Here is a 19,766-nt window from a genome sequence, read left to right on the forward strand (position 1 = left end):
TTAGTTTTGGAAGTTTCAACCATGGCAACTCTGCATGAAATTATAATATCAGTGGTATTCCAGCTGGTTTTGAGTTTTATATTAATGGACTAGGTCTTAGCCCCAGAACTGCTTTATATGCAGTYGGTACTACTGGCATGTATTCAGTACAGAACTTCTGTATAATGAGCGATGTGATGTGTCAGAGCAAAGCTAGGGGAATGCTTGATTTTTTTGTAAAATGTCACTTAAAGTTGAATGGTTGGGTAGTTCCACACTTGCACAGAAAATTCTGCTTTAATCATAAGCTCATATGCACCTTCRTGTCCTGAATTGCCATCAATACCGAGTGGAGAGCCAGCTTCAGACAGTCTTTGCTGTGTTGTGCCTATTTATTAAATTCAAAGCATAAACAAGCAAGGATTTAGTTTAAAAATAGCTCATACTTGTCATTTTGATGTCAAGTTACTGCATTGAACTGATAGCTGCWACACTGAATTTACACCTCACTGTTTATAGAAGTGTTCAGGTGGTGCAGCCTTAACAAACCATCCCATGTACTGAAAGTGTTGACAAGGACAAGCTTWGCAGGTCTGGCGCTAACCTCGATCAGCACTTTATTCACTTTGGTTTCAGGTGTTAATAAGCTAATGAATTGTTAAGGGCTTTTTYGATCCATTGGCATAATTAGGTGCATAAAATGCTCTTGCATTATGAAGTGAAGTGAGAGTTCAAGAGCAGGTTTGTGAGTTACTTCCTATTAAAGTTTTACAAGGTCAAGCTCAAAAGCTTKTTTCACCTGATCTGCAAGAATATTGAGTATAACATCATGTAATTTGCACAGCCAAGCTGTTGCCAGGAGTGCTGATAGCAGTATCTGTGTTTTCACTTCATTCAGTTCTGCTCCTGTAGCCATGTCAAGTCCATTGAACTAAAATTACTGGTTTTATCAGCTTTTCTCTGCATCGTGTTTGTGTAGGTTCTAGAAATAGAAATCTTTGTAAAGCCCACTGCTTTGTCATGGAAACTATTGCCCTAGCAGTTGCTAATCCTGATGAATATGTCAGCAAGTGTTTTCTTTAATCGCTGCCATTTTTCACAGATTTGAGAACAGAAAGTTCATGCTCAGTAACCAGTAGAGGGATGGGATGAGTGACACTACATGCCACTGAAGGGTRTTTGCTAATACCTGGGGGAGACTTTAGAAAAATGGTCCTGCCTATGAAACAGTTGATGTCACACTTTCTTCTGTGCAAGGARGATAAATGCAGTATTTTTATTTTGCTCAGGCTTATATCTTGAGACTTCAATGTTTGTTCTAGTTGCACACTGTGAACCCTCCATTATCTGTAGCTTGTTTATCTATGCTGAGCAGAATGGCYCTCCTGTGGTAGTAAGGGATAATTCTGGAGCAAACACCCTTTAGGCAATGAAAGGGGTTCTCAAGTATGTTGACAAAATTTTCCCAAAGGCTGACTCTTCCTTTGGCCTGATAGGATTTGGTAAATCATAATCCTCACGGTATGAAGTGACAGACATGAGCTGCTTGTTACCAATGCAGTGTCCCACCAAGGAAGGTCCCAGTAAAATCATATTTGTGCCATCATTGCCCTATGCCTTTTTTCAGATTCTGTTTTCTCATTCTTACTTCATCTTTTCTTTGCAACATGCAGCAGTTGTTGAATTTTTGTAATAGTATTTTCCAGCCTAGAAAAAGACAAAATCATTTATGGTGATAAACTATGAGTGGAGAAAAATTCTCTGAAAAAGAGGCATTCATGAGGCTGGAATTCTGATCTGAAATTGCCAGTGTGGTTTCCTTTTTTCTCTTTATGCTGTGTTATGGTGTTCCTTGCCCCAGTAAGTTCCTCTCCCGGTGCAGTGCTGCTGAGGCTCTCATGGTCTATAGCAATTTGTGCATTTTGTTGTTGCAGTGATTGCTGATGGAGCACTGGACAAGACAGCCCTGACAGACGATGTGGGGAGCGAGGAGGACCTGTACGAGGATTTCCGGAGCTCCAACCACCGCTACGGCCACCCCGGGGGAGGCGGGGAGCAGCTGGCCATCAACGAGGTATGTGCTGCTCTGTCATCACAGCATGGGCTAGGAGCTGCTGCTTCTAGCTAGCCACAGCCAAACTGATCGTGGCACAGTGCATGGGGCTCAAATGTCACTGTGGCACCATTCCCAGCTGGGTTACAGCAGGGTCTGCTATCCCTAAGGCAATGCAGAGCTACAGGGCCTGAGCAGGTGACTCTCCTCTTGGGTATTTTTGCTGAAGAATTTAAAAAAACATTACTGAGCAGACTGGCCAGGCTGTTCAGATTTGGAGTGGGTTGTACTGAAGTCATAAAGGAAATGTTGAAAAAATCCCTGATCTACTTATTTCTTTATTCCTATGTAAGAAGGGTGCAGACTTTAATGTAGGCTCAGTCTTCACTGTTTCTTCTTATTCCCCATTAAATTCGCTTGAGTGATGTGAATGACCTGCCCTTTTTAGTCACTGCTTTTAGCTATTTTCTCTTATAGTGCTGATCCTGATTAACTTGACATGAGCAGTTTAAAAATGTACTACTYGGTTTAAGTGATGCAATGAGCAACATTCTAAYGGGATCTAAGACCTTTTTCCTGTARAAGTACTATTTTTTTCTTATGCATTAATCCTGGCATCCTGCTACACACAGAATGCTTTTACTGTGAGGTGAACTTGCACTGAAAGAGTGGAGCATGTTCACCAYATGAGTGATCTCTTGAACTCCTACACCTTTTCTCTTTTTCCTATACTCTGTTACCTGCACATGACCTTACAAGATGAGAAGGCAAGGATCAAAGAAGTATTGTATTTTCTTGTGGCTAAGCTATGACTGAAAYGACTTGGCTCTCACTGTGTGTTTGATACACCCAGTGCTGGTGCTTCTGGGGTCTGAAAAACTCCAGAAAGCTGCACAGAGAGGGTAACAGCTTTTCTTCAAAAACAACAAAAGTAAATGCTCTTCCAGCAGCTCTCCTGCTCCTGCTGCTCAGAATCCCCACCTMCAGCCCCGGGTGCCTGGGGTGTTGGGAGGGAAGGGAGTTGCTTTATTTGCTTCCCCTATTGCTTACATCCAGGGGTTATCCAACCATGGCCAGAGCTTTTTAATTTAAACTCAGCTGTCTTGGGCTGTTGTCACTGGCAAGAAAACATGATCAGAGCACCAGCAAATCTTGAGTTGTGTTCTTCCACTTTCACCTGGTGTGTTTATGAGAGGCCCAGACACCACAGGAGTCAGTCCCAAAGCATGCACTGAGTCTGTGGGAGGAGAATTCTGCTTTCCTCCCATTCCCTCCATCGAACAGAAGATCCTCTGTGTTTTTTTTCCTTTTGTTTTGTTTTTTAAAGGTAAAATATTTTACTTTTTTAAAGGGTTTAAAATCAGGAAAAAAAACAACTTGTCAGCGGGTCTCTGCATCCATTGTGSATGTGGTTTTCTGTTTCATTATTCATTATTACTGAGAACAATTGCTTTCCTTTCATTTCTTAGAAGTTGATTTTATTAGAGTAAAATTCCATCACTTGTAATCAGGAAAGCAAATGGATGTGTCCAAAGCAGGTGTAATTTGTATAATCTATGAAGCGTATGTTGGGTTTTGTTGGCCAGTTGACTGAAACAAAAAAGATTATTTTTGGCTTGTTCCCTAGAATCTTGCCTGTTCAGGAGCCAACAGAACTGTAAGAACAAACAGTACATTATTTACTTTGTCAACTGGTTCCTACGAGTAATTAATCCATCACTTGGTTCCAGTGAGCCTTAGCAAAGTGCTGCCTACACAATCACTTCCCGGAACAAGAGATTACAGAAAAATACAAAATCTCTGCAGTGAAATACTAAATCTGGGAAACGGGAACTCTGCAAGGACAGACATCTTAAATGTTGGAATTGAAATATCTCAAACAGCTGATTGTTGGACAGGCTTATCCTCATCTTCCCTGCTGGACCAAACRCTGCCTGTTGATTAGTCTAGAATATTTTCCATAGTGCCAAGAGTGATGTAGGGTGAAGATTTCAGTGTTCACTCATTCAGGCCCATTTTGTGAATAGTCTCAGCTTTGTTTTATTGTATTCCAAGTTGCATTTTATTGGTCGTGGAAAAGGAAACTATGGTAACCACATTATTCTTAGCCTTCTTGGAAGAAACAGCTTTCAAATAAACAGAGAGGGCTGAAATACATTTTTAAGGCAGTTGGCAGACCAAGTGTTGCATTAAAGAACAAAACACCCAACCACTGAGTTTTAGTTCATTTTGGATCAAGAGAAAATTATTATGAAATAAAAAAAAAAGAAACCTTTCATAAAACTAGAATAATTTATTGGCAAGAACACTARAGGGGATAAAAGAAAGCTGGGAAGGTTGTATAGAGCCCACCTAAGAAGATCAGCATGAGAATGTGYAAGAGCCAAGAAAAATCAATCAAAAAGTAATAATAAGGGTTTGGGATGAGAAAAGAGGCAGGGAAAATAATTTTGCTGGAGCATCTGTTTGACATTCTTTCAAATGATTTCTTGATGTTCAGAAAAGAAGATTTTTGTATTTAGATTGTACTTGGTAGAGTTTACTTTGTGTTTGCTCCAGATAAAGAGGAGCAAACCTCTCCTCATATTTTATTGCTTCCAGCATATCACTGGGTGAAAATGCAGCAAGAGAAAGGTCTGTGCTGCAAATACATTGTGATTCTATCCTTCCAGTGCTCTGTAAATGTTCTGTATAGGACAGATACAGCTTCAAGCTTCATTAAATGTGTTATGTGTAGTCTGAAGGGGCGAGCATGAGGGAAAGGCATGTGGAAWGCCTGCCTGGCTMTGGAGTGCCCATGGTGGTGATGAGCTGGCTACTTTTCCTCATTAAGGAACTGGCCAAGGTGAGGAATCTTAGATCTGTTTGCTTGGATATATCTGATGTGTATTGAGGGTTTGTAGTGTCCTGCTGTGAGAAGGGCCCACACGGCTTCACAAGAAATCCTACTGCAGTTCCACACGYCCCTTGCAGCGCTCCACGAGCAGCACTGGGCCCATGTTGCGAAAGCAAAGCACCGAGTGCCTGGAAAATAACAGCAAGACTCCCAATTTTTTCCTTATCTCTTATGGCTCTATGCCTGATAAGTTTGRAATTTGGTATGTGAAGTCTCATTCCTGAGGAAAGGCACAATTCCTTGGCTTCAGCAGGCCAGGATTTTATCTAAGACATGGAACGCTGTCACCTTGTGTTTTGAAGTGACAATATTACGGTGTCTTACAGATGGCTGTGTTAACCCGTGGTTCTTGATAAGATGCAATTAAGCTAATTGGTTCCAACATATATATTTCTGATTTAACAAAATAATTCATCCAGAAAAATGTTCAGAAGTGGCACAAGCAATACATCTGCCACGTACCCAGGGCAACCAACAGGTATTGTAGCAGCGCTCTCTCCATCTTACTGAGTCCCTAAAACATTACTCATGCTGAGCTCTTTGATCATGTACTGGGCTCCCCCAGTGCTCCTCCCAGCCCAGCCAATTTTAAACCAGACAGACTTGTGAACTGTTGAGTTAAAAAAAAAATAAAATAAAACAAGAAACCAAACAGCAAAACCAAATCAAACCCCAAAACTCATGAAATGTTAATACAGATGAAATCAGAACAACTGATTATAATTTTGTTAAACATGAATAATATCCTTCATAGCCTTTTCTACTTCGTTTCTCTTCATTCTAATTAATATAAATCTCTTGTGTACTATATGAGAAATTTCAAAAGACATTTTAAAATAATGCCACAAAACATTGTCATTCCTATTCTTTAAAAGACTACAGAACAGATTGCAAAAGCTGTGGTCAGACCGGATTTCCAGACTGAAAACAGAATTATTGATCATATGGAARCAATATATAACATTCTTGTGTAATCTGGGAGAAGAGATTTATTATCCCTTTTGTATCTTAATGTGAGTATATTGCTCTCCCAACTGAGGCTAGAGCAAATAGAAACCAGTTACCAAACACCTGCCAGCATCCGGTGGGTTTTTTTTTTCCTTCTGGAGCACTTAATTCCTCCTTTGTGTCCCAYGCATTCCTGCAGCCAAGGTTGACAATTGTGGTCCAGAGGCAGTAGATATGATTTATTAGCAGAATACTGTATAAAGCTCTGTGCTGTCAAGGACAAGAAATAATGTTCCCCTGTGGACATAAATCTTTACTGGATCCTAGTTTTTGGTCCTGAGTGCTTGCGTAACTTTGTGTAGGGCTTAAATGTGAATGTTCAGAGTACGGAGTCAGAATTGTAACTTCTTTTACTGCCTGATGGATTTCCTTTTTAGAGTTTTCTGGTCTGCAGATTTTGAAGGTTGTTTCAGAGGGCTTTTTGCAATGGATTTAAAGCAAGTCAGTATATCCAAATATTCTATGGCAATTATGTCTCATCAAACATCGGGATCAGTAGCTAAGTGGTCCCAAGGGTTTCCAGAGCCATATTTCTGCTTTCTGCCATGGGCAGCTGAGATTGCTCTGAGCCACTTTCTCATGTCCTCTTTAGCATTGAGACCTGGGCATCCCCTGAGCAAGGGATCCTCCCCCACAGGCTGAAGATCCCCTGAGCAAGGGATCCTCCCCCACAGGCTGAAGATACAGAGAACATGATAGAAGCCAGTGTGGCTCACTCAGCACTGAGGAAAGGCTGTCTTGCGAGTGGATGTTGGAGTTTTTTGGAAAAGTGGGAGAAATGGGATATGCTTTCACACTTGCAGTCAGGCAGTGAGTCCTCATCTGTCCAAATGCTTATTCCCATGGCAAGGAGGTGAAGGCAGGTAATTCCCTCACCGTGGATGCTATGGTCTGTAGCATGCACTCTACCAGGAGTTCAACCCACATGAAAGCATTTCCATGAAATACATTTTGTTTTGCTGGACCATGCTTTCTCTAAACACCCCGATTAATCTGATACTCATTAGGAACAAATAAAAAACCTCCAGGCTTAGCTTAGTTTTTGGGGTAAGAATAATATGTGGGGGGCTGTCCCAGTTCTAACTCCCAAACCAAAAGGTGTGACAGTGCTGCAAGTGCATAAAGGGGATTGACTGGGCTATGAGCTCAGACTCTCAGTGAATCTAACTCCTCCTTCCAGGAGCCAAGCTGGTCAGCAGAAAAGGAGAGGTGGCCTCTGGGTTCCACCTCTCTGCAGGCACCGGTGTGTCCCACATGCATACAGACATGTTTGAAGAGGGGGAAGGCACTGCCCAAACTTTCATCTCTGGCTGTAAAACATGCCTAAGTACGTCACTCAAAGGAGATAATTGGAGACAGTGTGATGGCTTTGGAGTTCTTACATCAGCCCTGCCAGATGTTATATTGTAGGGATTAACAGCTTCTGTTAACACTTGTTAATGATCTCTTGTGCGTATTAGGGGACTCAATAAAWTGTCTGTTGTTTGTCAGCAKTAAATGTGTTCCCAGTTACTGTGGTGTGAARAGGGGCTTGGCTCCACAAATAGCATTCCCTTTGGAGAAAAAATGATCCAAGAATGTTTTAACTCCTGAGTTGTGCCRAATCACCTCAGAGACTGTCTGTATTTTACCCAGTGTGTCCATGGGTTCCCCTGAACTCTGATGCTCTCCACCACTTAAAACATGATGTGTTTACACGAGGAGGTTGTCTCTTTATGGTGAAGACTACAACCTTCCGATACCTTGGCATCCCATTAAAAGAGCTCCTTTAGCCTGTGGCGTCGCATTGTGTCCTACAGGGTAAGGGCTATGTTGCAGAAAGTCTTGGCTTCCTGCCTGCCACTTTTAGCACATGAGGGCCATTTTCCACAGTGCCACTGAGATATTTAAATCCTTCTATGGGGCAAGACAGGCACTAACCCTTGGAAATCCTTAGGGTCCTACCTCTGAGAGCTCTCACATGCACCTAATCAGAGTCTGTGCAACAAAGCCAAGGAAATGTGCAGGTGAAGGAGACTGATTGCACATCCATGTGTAAAGTGGGAGCCTTTCAAACCTGTCCTCTCTCTGACACAAAGAAGGAACTTACCCTGTCCTCAGAAGCTCCTAGTTTGGCTTTCAGGTTTGGTAGCTGACTCTCCACCACTGTTTTATGGGAGGAAGAGCATTAGAAGCACTGCAATATTCCACCCCTACAAATAGCTTAGTTTAGARCTGTATTAAACTGCAGTTACCACTGCTTGAAATGGGAACCTGATGGTGTGCAATGTCAAGTGTGTTTTGCAGAATCTTGCTGTTACAATTTGCTTTGCCAGCATCTTCATTTTTTAAATAGGGATTGGGATATCCGTGCCCAAGTTTACCAGTTCAAGAAGCACCTGGGATGGATARCAGCACAATAAGCAAATGGATATTGGAATACAAAGATTTACTGAGAGAAGGGGATAAAGAAGGAATGTGAGAGAGCAGGAATGCCAGGTGCTKTAGAGGTTATTCCAGGCTTTAGTGTTTTCATCGAGACAGGGAAGTGAATATCTCTCATTTTATACCATACTTGTGTCTCAGCTTCCTCTCAGCATGGTTTTGATATCRGAACATTTCTGGGATTTGTTCTCCTCTCCAAACCCTAATTTGGWGCAGCTTTTCTCTGCAAAGAGTTTTCCTAATTCTCCGAAGACAATTGATCCCAGTGGTGGAAAAATAACATCCCTCCAGAGTCTCCTGGCCCTTCAGAGAGCACTGTTAACCCCTCAAGAGATCCTCCCCACCAGCTTCAGCCCCATCCAGTGACTAAGGCCCCTTATCCTACACTTGGTAAACTGTGGTCAGAGTTAGCAAGTTTGGCCCTGGTTTAATGCAGGGAAGGCACTGGCATGTTCCTTGCAGSTTTATATTACCACTCTGATAAAAGCAGAAGGATCAACAAGAATAACCAAGCTGCTCAAGTGGCAGCCCTGCTTTTTCTGAGGGTTGTGGGCAGACTTACCCTCCCTCTGGGGCATTCGGGGCAGCCCTCACTCGGTGCCCTGGGAGAGCCCCTGTTCAGTCAGGTCACCCAGAGCCTCTCCTTGCAGGGAAATGAGGAAATGTTCCTGGCATTAGCGCCGTTCCTCCCACAGGGAACACGCGCGCTCCACGGGCGGGGAACAGAGCAGCTTTTGTCACTGTCCCACTCACCTCCCGGGCCACAGCCATGCCAGGCTGTCCCCAAGTCCCCAGGGGACCACAGCAGAGCTGTGCTGCCGTGCAGCACTCCAACATCAAGGTCAGCTGCTTCCTTGAAGTTTTGGATTACCGGCAACAGTGACCTAGAAAGGTGTTGTGGGGGTTATATTTTCAGTCCTACTTCCAGCTGATGTTATCTCTGATCTTTACAGAAGATCCTGTTTCTGGCTGTTCCACTGCCTTGCTGCTTGGCAAGTCTTCATGTCAACAGGTTTCATGAAATGAAAGCAGGGTGTGTGAGCTATCCAATGCACACTGAATGTCCTGGTTTTTTCACATTCCTCTGTCCCTGATGAGTGCTTTGCTAGTAAAGCAGAGGGGCACCGTGCCGATTTACTGCTGGGGCTTGATAGCCTATCCTTGCCTTACTAATAACCTCAACAACCACTTCCCAACTTTATTTCTGAGCTGTATCTTACATTCTTACTAATTTCTTGGGGCAGCTTTTGGATAACAGCCCATCAAGATCTGATTTGCAGGGTGTATTGTTCTGCTGCCTTTTATTTTTTTTTCTGCTGGCTAAAACAGAGGTATTGGGGAAAATGTCACCTTGGAAGGTTGCTTGACCAATTAAAATTTCTGCCCTGCTTTTTTGTCATGTAGGACATAGGAAAGTCCAGCCTGATTCTTACACACATCTTATGTATGTCTTTTACCCTCTTATGGTTTTTCTCATTCTCATTGAGCTTGTTCTCCTCCATGGAGCTGATTCTTCTCTCCAACCCTTCTGAGGCTGCTTTAGTCACATCAGAAGGCAACAAAGGAGGACTGCCAAATTAACATTACCACAGGCCAGCTTGGAGCAACTTTGAGACCTGTCCCTTACAAGGAGTTTTCCTGTTTCCCACAAAACTGGTATATTCTGTAAGAGGTGAGGATGCTGAGCAGTAAGAGAAGGGTCAGAACACTGTTCTGCAACTAAATGCATTAGTTTAAAGATGACAGGTAAAGGAACACTGTACTTGTAATTTTATAATGTGTGAGCTCAACAGAATGTCAGGGACAGCCCAAAATTACACTGCTTTCTTGTAAACACCTCTGTAGTCAGAAAGAAAGGGGACTTATGGTCTGGAAACAACTGAAAAAATAAAGGTTGTCCTTGTTCCCCCTTCCCTCTCCAGCCACCTCTTGTGGAAACTCTGACAGGGATTATCTGTTAGTGATTTTTCAGTCCTGTGCATTAGGCATCTTCCTCTACTCCATGTTACCATATTCACTTTGTCACTCACTACTATTCACCCTGCTCTCATCCAGTTTCTCTGTTTTCACTGGCTTCATGGCAGCTTCCTCTGACCTCACCTGCTTCAGGTCTCACAACTCTGTCTATGCCTGTTCCCTCTCTTCTTTCCTTCACTTTTCTAGGAGTATTTCTCTGACTCTTTTTCTCTATATTTCCCTGTTCCAGCCCATGTAGTGCCCAAATGATCATTTCTTGTTATTCTATGTTATTCAAGGCTGTCAAATTTGCAGCTCAAAAACAGGATACCACAAAAGCAAAAAGCATCAAAATAATTTTAGGAGCCCAAACCCCTCCTGTCTCAGTCACTAAGGATGTCATATTGCCAGCATGTCTATTCCTCAGCCATGTAAAGAGTGGTCATTTTCCATTCTGACCCCTTTCTAGATATTACATTCAGGCTGTTAATCTTACTGGGTCTCCAAAATGCAGAATTTCCTTTCCTTCCATCTGTCTTACTACAAACCCCATATAGTCTGTGTTCATTTGAGAGCATCATTATTACCATATCCTTTGCTCTGCCTGTGTCCAGTTTGTACTGAAAAGATCGACCTTCCTTGGCCATTGCATAGGCTGTGCCAGCCTGTATTTGCTCGTCTCTGCTTGTTCCTTGCTCTGCCACATCTATCCTGACATGCTTTGTTGTGTTTCCCAGGCCATTTCTCTCTGTATCCCTCCCCTGGCATCCCAAAAGCCCCGGAGCATGCCCAGCTCCAGCCCAGCAGCCCTGGCAGTGCTTTGCCTCAGCTCCCAGGGTGTGTGGGTTGTGTTGTGTTGTGTTGTGTTGTGTTGTGTTGTGTTGTGTTGGCACGTGGCTCACGGCACCTGTACCTTCCTTTTGGGGCTCTAGGGCAAGATGGTAATTCCCAGATGCTTCCAACATGTTAACAGTTGTTGTTGCTGCTCTTGAAAATAAAGCTTGCTTTGGAGAATTTGGAAGATTTTCTAGCTTTAGTAGAGTCTGAAAGCAAAGACTGGTTGCTAAGCAGATTGTCTCTTTCTATTTTTTTTTTTAAATTAATTGTTGTCAGGGGGGGGGCAGTCCAAATGGCTTCATGCAGTGTCCCAGTGTGGCCAAGCCTTAATCTATGCACCTCATAAGGAAATGGTCAGGCCCATTTTCTTTCCATTGATAGTTAGCTCATGAATCTTGGTACTCGAGCACAAGAACAGCTTGTAAAGTTTTGGCAGCATTGCATGAGTAATCTGTCCAGGGAAGWACTGGCTGTAAAAGCTGTGTGGGCTTAAACCATGCAGTACGAGCTAGAGAAAGATGCAGTGGGAGTAACTGTGCTCTAGTAACACAGTGTTACACACTGTAAAAATTCAAAGCAAATTGTGGGCCTCTGACAGACTGCTTTCCATTTTAGAAATACATGATTATATGCAGTTGAAAAAGCTGTACTTGTTCTGATGTTTTCTGGCTGTGGCTCAACAGGAATGCTGTCCTTTTGGGAGGTGTTAGTGGCAGTTGTTACTGAGAGTTAACACAATGCATAACAGGTCCATAGTTGCTTMGTTTGGATGCTAGGAAAAGTGTGATAGTGGGATATTTGGGAGTCAAGGAAACTTGGTTTCCATGGAATGATTTGCAGGTACAGATCAGGTTCAGAAGTTCTAGCACTCCTTCTTTGTTAATATTTAGATATCCTTTTCACCTTGTTGGGGGGAGAGGGTTGATAAATGACCCAGTAAGAGTGCTCTTTTTTTGTCTAGGGATATTTAGAGCACAGTTTATTTGTGCCTACAATACTGATGCATCCTTGGCTTTAAGAGGAGTTAAATTATGTTGCTGCTTRTACTTGTAGCAAGCACATTCCTATTTGTGACAAGTCAGGAATAGGAAATCCTGGAAATGTTCTGCAGCAGTGTTCTACTGGGAGGTTTGCTTTCCAAGTCTGCAAACCAGGAGAGAGGAGAAAGGTGCTGATGGTGAGGCTGGTCCCCCATGCACTGCCCTTGGTGGCCTTGCTATGGGACATATATTCTTTGCTTTCCAGCACAATGGATACAACTTCACTGCTTGTCTCCTCAGTTATTTATGTGTCTGTCCTACTGACACATCGGTGCTGCTTATTACAGTGATTATTTCTTCACATTTATGGACATGTGCCTTGCAGTTCTCAGTTCAGCTCTTACAGTATTGAAACACCCTTTTTATTGGGAGACAGTGGCTTTGTCKATATACTCCTTGCCTCCTAAAAATRACACCTAAACCTGTCTTCAACAGCTTAGGCCTCATGTGGTGCACACACAAAGCATGATGATGAATAAGGACTGGTCAATATGCAGTATCATTTTGATGAAAAATGAAGGCATGCCTTTCTTTTTYTATTTTATCTAATATTAGACTGGGGGTCTTGATTAACTCATTCCCTGAAGCCTTGGTCACTGAGCAGCTTCTGGGACTGCAGCAGGGCTTTGTGAGTGTCACAAGTGTCAACTTGAGGCTGTGCTGTGCTCACCACTTGCACCGTTTGAGTGGCAGCATTASTCCCATGGTGCAGTCCTGGCTGAGGATGGCTCTTAGAGGAAGGATTGAAAGGACATTATTACAATTGCAAATTAGATTCCAGTGGAGATTGTGCATCCATTATTTGAAATATGCTCCCTCATGRTAGTTATACAAAGTAAGTCCCACTGTATTACAAGCCATGAGGTAAAACTTTCAGCTATTTCATTTCTTGCTGATGCCACCTACCACAGAAGCATGTCTGGTCAGTGAGGAATAAGAATGAGGCTYTATTTCCACGATGGAAAAATGCCACATGATGTTTAGCAGAGTGCAGCAGGAGCTGGAGATTCCCCCCACTGCAAACACTTGGAGTGACCATGGAGAGAACTCCCCCATTCAGAGTCTCTGCCATGGACCTTGTGAGGGGATTCACTGTGTGGGGATGGAAACAAACTCAGGTCACAGCTCCAGTCACTCTGCAGCTTTGGTCCTTGTCGAGATCAGTTTCTATTCACTGGGGATCAGAAGGGTGACTCCAATTACCATTGACTGAGCAATGCTCCAAGATATACACAAGGCAGATATGTTATTTGTGCCCAGGTGATGTAGTGCAGGGGGCACTTGAGTCTGCACATCAGAAGARCAAAGGAGTGTAGCTGGGGCTTGGGGTGCTTCTTAGAGACAACAGACACAGATGAAAATGTACCATCCACTACAATTTTGTCTTTTTTTTCCCTGCAATTGCTTTCTGGCTTCAGTTTCCCCTCAATTCCTTTTTCCAGGGGGCCTCAGAGCAGTGTCCAAGCAGTGAACTGCTTTCCCCTTTCAGATATCTTCATAACTTTCTGTGCTTTCACCCTCAAATATTTTAGCATGTTCRTAAGTGGCAAAGATTTCAGGAGACTTGGAGAATTATATCATGGATTTTAGAAACTACCCCATATCCTACAACATCAGCTCTGCCAGCCCTGTTCAATCACTGGAGAGTTCCTTTTCAGTGTAACTAAGTGTTTCAAGAAGATAGTAGTAACTGTGCAGGTTTCAAAGGAGTGGGTGTGATTATGCTTTCCATTCACCACGATTAGCTTCTCCTGAAGATCTACATCCCACCCAAATCCTGCTTGGTGGCTTATGTCCAAATTCAATCAGTCATGAAAAGCCTTCAGAGCCATACAAGATTTGCAGAATGCCCAGGAGTTGAACAATGCAATGATGCAAGTCAACTGTGGACTTGAAGAACTTTTCAAAGTGTTCTGCTGTGGTGCACATGGCAGGGAGAAATAGTTTTTTAAAGCCATTAAATGACTGCAAGCCAAAAACTCAAACACCCGTGAGTTTGGGCAGCCTGCAGATCCCAGTAGTCTGCTCTGTTTGTGAGGTTTTTCCTACAGGTCTTGAAGCTGTATTGAGAGCACAAGCCCTCATCCTTCCCATTATTCTACTTTCTCTGTTTTTAAGATAGAGACAAGGAAATTGGCAGGATCTTTGTGTTCAAAACCAAGAAACTGAAATATCTTGATTTGACTTTAGTTGAACTAAGAAAGACATGTATCTTAAACATTGCAGAAGCACAAGCAAAGAGTGGAAGTTTTGACTGCCCTTTCTGTATAGCCCCTGCTAAGTTAGCACAATTTGGRGGAAAACCTTCAAAATTAAAGGAAAATACCAGAATGTATAATGCTTAAACCTTTTCCCTTTTAAATCTCTTACCTGCTGTGTTGCACGATGCATACAGGAGCTGTACAGAAACATTATGGGCATTGATTGCTAACACCTGAAAAAAAAGCCTGTTTGTTTGTTTGTTTGTTTGTTTGTTTCTCAGTTTTGGGAGGGGAGCAGCTGAGTGTTCTATTCATACCACATCGTGTGGCTGCTCCTGCATGGCCCTTCCCAGAGATGCTGGCAGACATGTTCAGCAGTTGGGGTGTTTAAGGGGGGAGCCATGGTTCTGGTTCCTGCTCCTAGGAATGTGTGTGGCCATGCTGGAAACTTTTGTGCAAAGTGCAGAGTCATCCTCTTGGATAACGCTGTCCTTCATGGAGCTGCACACACTGGCTCCAGCATCATCCAGCTCTAAATTCAGGGTCTGGATTAAGCTGATTTTGGTATCAGGATTGCTGGATTTGTATCTCTCAGTTTCATGAGGGGGAATGTGTGGTGTAAGTGGAAGATGTGAAACTGCCTCCTGTCAAGGAAGGATTTGAATGCTGAGTCCTCCTCTTCTCCTGGTGAGTTATTGTGCTGGCTGGTGAATAAGCGGAGGAAACCAAAGGGCTGCAATTGAAGAGTGGATGCTCTCCAGGATGTAGCCCTGATCCTTCCAAGGAGGARTGCCTTTTCCCCCTGTTCCTGACCYGACACGGGTAGGAGCTGTGCTTAGCTGGGGCATCAGTGAGTGTACCCGAGGCAGCTTGGTGCCTGGCAAACTTTGCAGTCCAGCAGCAAAAGCTAAGTCCATAAAAGCATGTTTAGGGCTCTGCAGAGCTGAATAGAGGCTTTCTGATTGCAGAGATTTGGAGATTTGCAGTGACTCAGGCCCACGGAGGCGTTGGCAGTGGGAGCCAAGTCCATTAGACTTTCTGGCTCCAGGATCCTGCCAGGCAGCGAACGTCAGAGTCCAAGAGAAGCGGTTTGTCCTGGAGCCCCGGGCAGAGCCAGGGCTGCATCTGCCGCTCTCCTGCGMACACCCCGCACTTGTTGCCGCTCAGGTGCGGAAGCCGCCCGTGCCCTCGCCCGGCTCCGCCCGGCCCCACCCGCAGCRGGGGATTTGCCTTCGGGCAGGACTGGTCTCTATTGCTGGCACACTCTGAGTGCGGGTGGAAGGATTTAAAAAAGCAGCCGCCTAATCCTCCGCTGCCCCTCCTTAAGAGGCTCCCCTGCACAGCGCAGGGCTGCGCTCGGCGTTGCTAAGGCCTGGTGTATCCTGGAGACGGCGCGCAGCAAATCGCGGAGCCGCTCTCTGGGAAGCGAGATCGCACTGGATTGCAGAGCTCCGCCACGCTCCGCACAAGGAGCCCAATGTCCTCCTGCTGCCGGAGCGATGGCGACGGCTCCTTCGGCACAAGAAGACGTGGCACCCCGGGGATGTGCTGACGAGCTCCCCCTGAGCTGAGGGGGCGTTTTGGCACACGTGCTGTGCGGGAGCAGCAGTGACTGTGCCGARCCATTTAGACTTCTGCTTTTGAGAGCTGCAAACAGCTTTTGTTCCCAGCCCTCTGCCCCATCCTGCCCTGGCAGGCACTTAGGCTTTTTTATTTCTTTTTTTCCGCGGGGGCTGAAGTCATGGCAAAGGTCCCCGACCGAAGCAGGCACAAATGGAGTGTGCTTCACACTTTGCTCCGCTGCAACATGAACCCGGAGACCCAGCGGGTAGTGGTCTTTGTCATCCTGCTCTTCCTCATCATCGTCAACGTGGTGCTGATGTTTCTTTTGGCATTTCACTGAAGGAGGACTGCCGGTAGTGGTGTGGTGCATGGGGGTTTCGAGGACTGGGCAACAAATCAGCAGGTCAGCTTGTCGTTGTCTGCCTCTGGTCTGCTTGTCTGCTGTTACGGTAACTGTGTGTCTCAGAGTATTCCTCCTCCCGTGTTTTTTAATCATCAGCTCCTTCCCCACCCTGCTCCCCTCACTCTCCTCCCGTCATCACTTGTGCCTTGCGGTTTGGATCCAGGTAAACAAGAGAAAGGGAAGGAGGTAACGGAGCCAACCTGCTTAKCCGTAACCGCTCTGCGTGGCACTAATCAGCCTTGATTCCTAGCGATGACGATACCGTGCCTGTGCKTAGCCCTTCCCAGCCCTGGAGGAGCCCAAAGTGCTGCTGCTTTGTTTGCAGAGGAACAGTCATCCTGTAAGGAACCCTTACACAAGGACCAGCTACACGTAAACACCTGCTGTAAAAAGCCGAAGCCTGTAACGCCTCCGTTGCTCTGTCACTGTGAACACTGTGCTGTGCAGTGGCATGAGTAATGCCCAATTAGCCAAAGAGATTGATTAATAGAGTCCATCAGGAATTCAGGCTGAATAAACGCTGCAGCAGCGTGGAAGGAGTGCTCTGTTGGCTCTAATCCCATTTCCTTTATTATACCTCAGTGCTTATCAGCTCTGTGTATCAAAATGGCTGGCAGAGCCACAGCACAGGACCCTGCTYGCAGGCCGCTCGTTCCTTACGGGCCGGGGGAGCCACTTCAAGAGCACTCGTGTAGAAGGTTAGGAGAGAAGGGCAGCAAGGCAGCCTGCCTGCTCCAGGCCTGCTCCCCTCCGTGATATTATCAGCAGCCCTGGACATCACAGCACTTCCACACTTGGCATTGGCACCGCAGTGGAGCAGCCCCTCTACCTGATGGCATTGAAGGAGACCGACTCCTGGAGGAAGACACACTGAGAAGGAAGCCACGGTGCACTGCTCTAAATGACACTGCTTGCTTTTGTGCTGGAGACTGCAAAAGATCCAAGCCCTTAAAATTCAGCAGGATCCTTCATTTTGTGTGTTAGGTAATCTGCAATTTAAGTACAGCTTTCGCAAGGGCACTGTGTTTGCTGGCATTAACGGTTGAGGCTACTGCAGTTCTTTCAGACCTGAATATTTATGGCTCCTGGAGTCTGATCTGGTGTTGAGAAAGGCTGGATGGTGGTGTTGTCTCTGTCATCATGAGTGATGTACTCTGTATCAGTTATTTATGTGATTGTGTAATGCATTAGTGTCGTACAAAACCACGTCACTTTAGCACGCAAAAAAATGGAATTTGTGCCCATGGAGCTCGTTTCTGTTACACCTGAGGTACAGAACACCTTTTCCCTGAGAGAGGAGTCTCTCCTGCAGTTCTAGGCATGGGGCAGCAGCAGGCCCCAGCTCCCTGCAATTCTCTGGGAATCTCTTATGTAGATGAACAGTTCTGAATTATTAAAAATCTCAGACTAGGCTATTAATTCTATTGTCTAGCCATTGTGATAAACAGCCACCAAAACCATCCAGTCTATGTTGTTTTCTGAAGTTACTATTAAAAAATAGAAAACACTAACCACAGCACACAACACTGGTTTTCAAACAAATCTATTTTCTCTTGCCTCTAAACTTTACCTGTGGTCTTAGTTGCAGCTGGAATCAGAGCTGAATGGCCTAAGGTGGAAAAAGGATTGTTTATTGGAAAGGACAAGTGAATGATGGGAATGTATACCTCACTCTTGAAATGGCATGTGAGGGACCAAAGTACRGCTTTGGGGTCTGAGATGTGACCTTTGGGGTCAGTGACAGAAAGCTTTTGGTAGCTGCCTATGAGGGCAAATCCTGTGCAAGGTTTGAGCAGGTTCTGAAAGTGCTGGAAGTTCAGAAGCTCTCAGCCCTCATCTAGTGGGAGCAGTGAGAGGTCTCAGCATTGTGGCAGCCCCTGTGCTGTGTTTGGACTGTCAGTTATTGCTGTTATGCCTGCTCTGTATCTTGAAATAGTGCAAAACTCCTTGATGTTAGATGAGAAGAGCAGTCATTCCCAGGGCCTGCATGCACGTGGAGGTCTGAAAAGTAGCTGCTAGATCAGTTCCATTCATAATCCCGGGGTTTGGCTCAGCATGCAGGAGCCATGTGGGGCAGCTGGTGAGCTGAGCACAAGCGTCTGCCAGCCAAGACTGATCCTGCATTTGCTATGTGACTCACTCATGCTCTTGTTTAGCTTGGTGCCATGTCCCTGAAATGTTCCTTGGGTGGCTTTTGTCACTGACCTGCGACTGTAGCTGTTACACTCTGCCTAGGAAGGTACTTCAGGGAGCTTTTCCAGGAACTTCTTTTTGTTAAGTGTCCTGCAGAATTATTAGCATGAAGCTGGTCTTGAGGTGATAAAGTAATTCACCCTCTGCTGCTGTGGCATGTCCGGTATGGACATGGAGATGCCTTATTCCTGCTGCTTGCTGAAGGGCTCTGCTAGGCTGGGATTATCAAACCTGGGAGGCTGAGGTATGCTGTGAGTTTGGGCTGTTTGTGCCTCTGAGGTACAGAGCTGTCATGTTGCCTTCCTTTGGGAAGCACTGCTSTTGATGGAAAGGGCCCAAGCTTTCCCCAGCACAAGAAGACCTACTTGCTGCTAGAGAACTAAAGGAAAAAACTGTTYCTTTCAAGGGCTGTGGGGAGTCCAGGGCAGTGAGGAAGAAAAGTATGTTGTAAGAAAGGATAATGTGACCTCTGGTGAAATTGCMTTCCCCTTCCCTGCTTGGGGCAATTTGCATTACCCCTGCTTAGGACAATTTCAAAACAGAATAGTTGGGAGAAAAAAAAAATTTGTCCTTCCATTAAAAAATTCTGGAAATACGTGTTCCAACACTTTGCACCACAGGTGTTAACTTGGGTTGCTATGAGCCCAAGAACACTTTTCCACTTACTATTTAATGTTTGGTGATTTAAATTTCCTCTTTCCGATCCTTGCCTAGATTCTTGATACCTGACTAATCCTGAAGTATCTGTATCAAGTTTTGTAYGGGGAAGCCAGTGTTTTTCTCCTGCCTCAGCTTCCCCTCCGGCTGTATACATTCAGCTGGAAGCTGCAGTTGACAAGTGTTACTCAGTCTGGTATTGGTTGTGACTCATTCAATCCTGAAGAAGCTGCAATGGCCAATAAAGCCCAGGAAGAATGGAGCTGGTGAAGGATCCCTGAATCATGTGCAGACGATGTAGATGGTGATGGAAAGAGTGGGRAAGGAGAGCTCTGGGGGCAAGGACGAGGCTCTGTTGGTTCTGTTGGGTTTTTAGTTTGCTCTCGGTGCACTTATTTGATGGGAGAGCTGGGTGCTCTGCAGAAGGGCTGCGGGTGCCTTCCCTGCAGTGACCTGAACAGCAGGCACTGCCCGGGCATGGGGGCACAGCCCCGGGAGGGAGCAGAGCGGCTGCGGTGCCAGTGCCCACTGCCCCCCGCTCCTGCTGCGGGGCAGG

At 45.0% G+C, this 19,766-nt stretch overlaps 1 protein-coding gene across 4 annotated transcripts in view; it reads left to right on the top strand.

Moving 5' to 3' along the window:
• Positions 1-19,766, top strand: part of ARHGEF4 (Rho guanine nucleotide exchange factor 4) — a 167,040-nt gene that overhangs the window by 123,133 nt on the left and 24,141 nt on the right. For 3 of the 4 annotated variants that reach the window (XM_057374268.1, XM_057374267.1, XM_057374269.1), the window contains one exon: positions 1,914-2,053. In XM_057374268.1, the coding sequence (XP_057230251.1) occupies positions 1,914-2,053 (140 nt within the window). Of the gene's footprint in view, positions 1-1,913; positions 2,054-16,311; positions 16,361-19,766 lie in introns of those variants that run through there. The other variant, XM_057374270.1, reaches the window with a different exon arrangement.

The sequence above is a fragment of the Malurus melanocephalus genome, unplaced genomic scaffold, assembly GCF_030028575.1.
Source record: "Malurus melanocephalus ecotype Western Australia unplaced genomic scaffold, MMel_1.1 scaffold_220, whole genome shotgun sequence".
NCBI classification, from domain to species: domain Eukaryota; kingdom Metazoa; phylum Chordata; class Aves; order Passeriformes; family Maluridae; genus Malurus; species Malurus melanocephalus.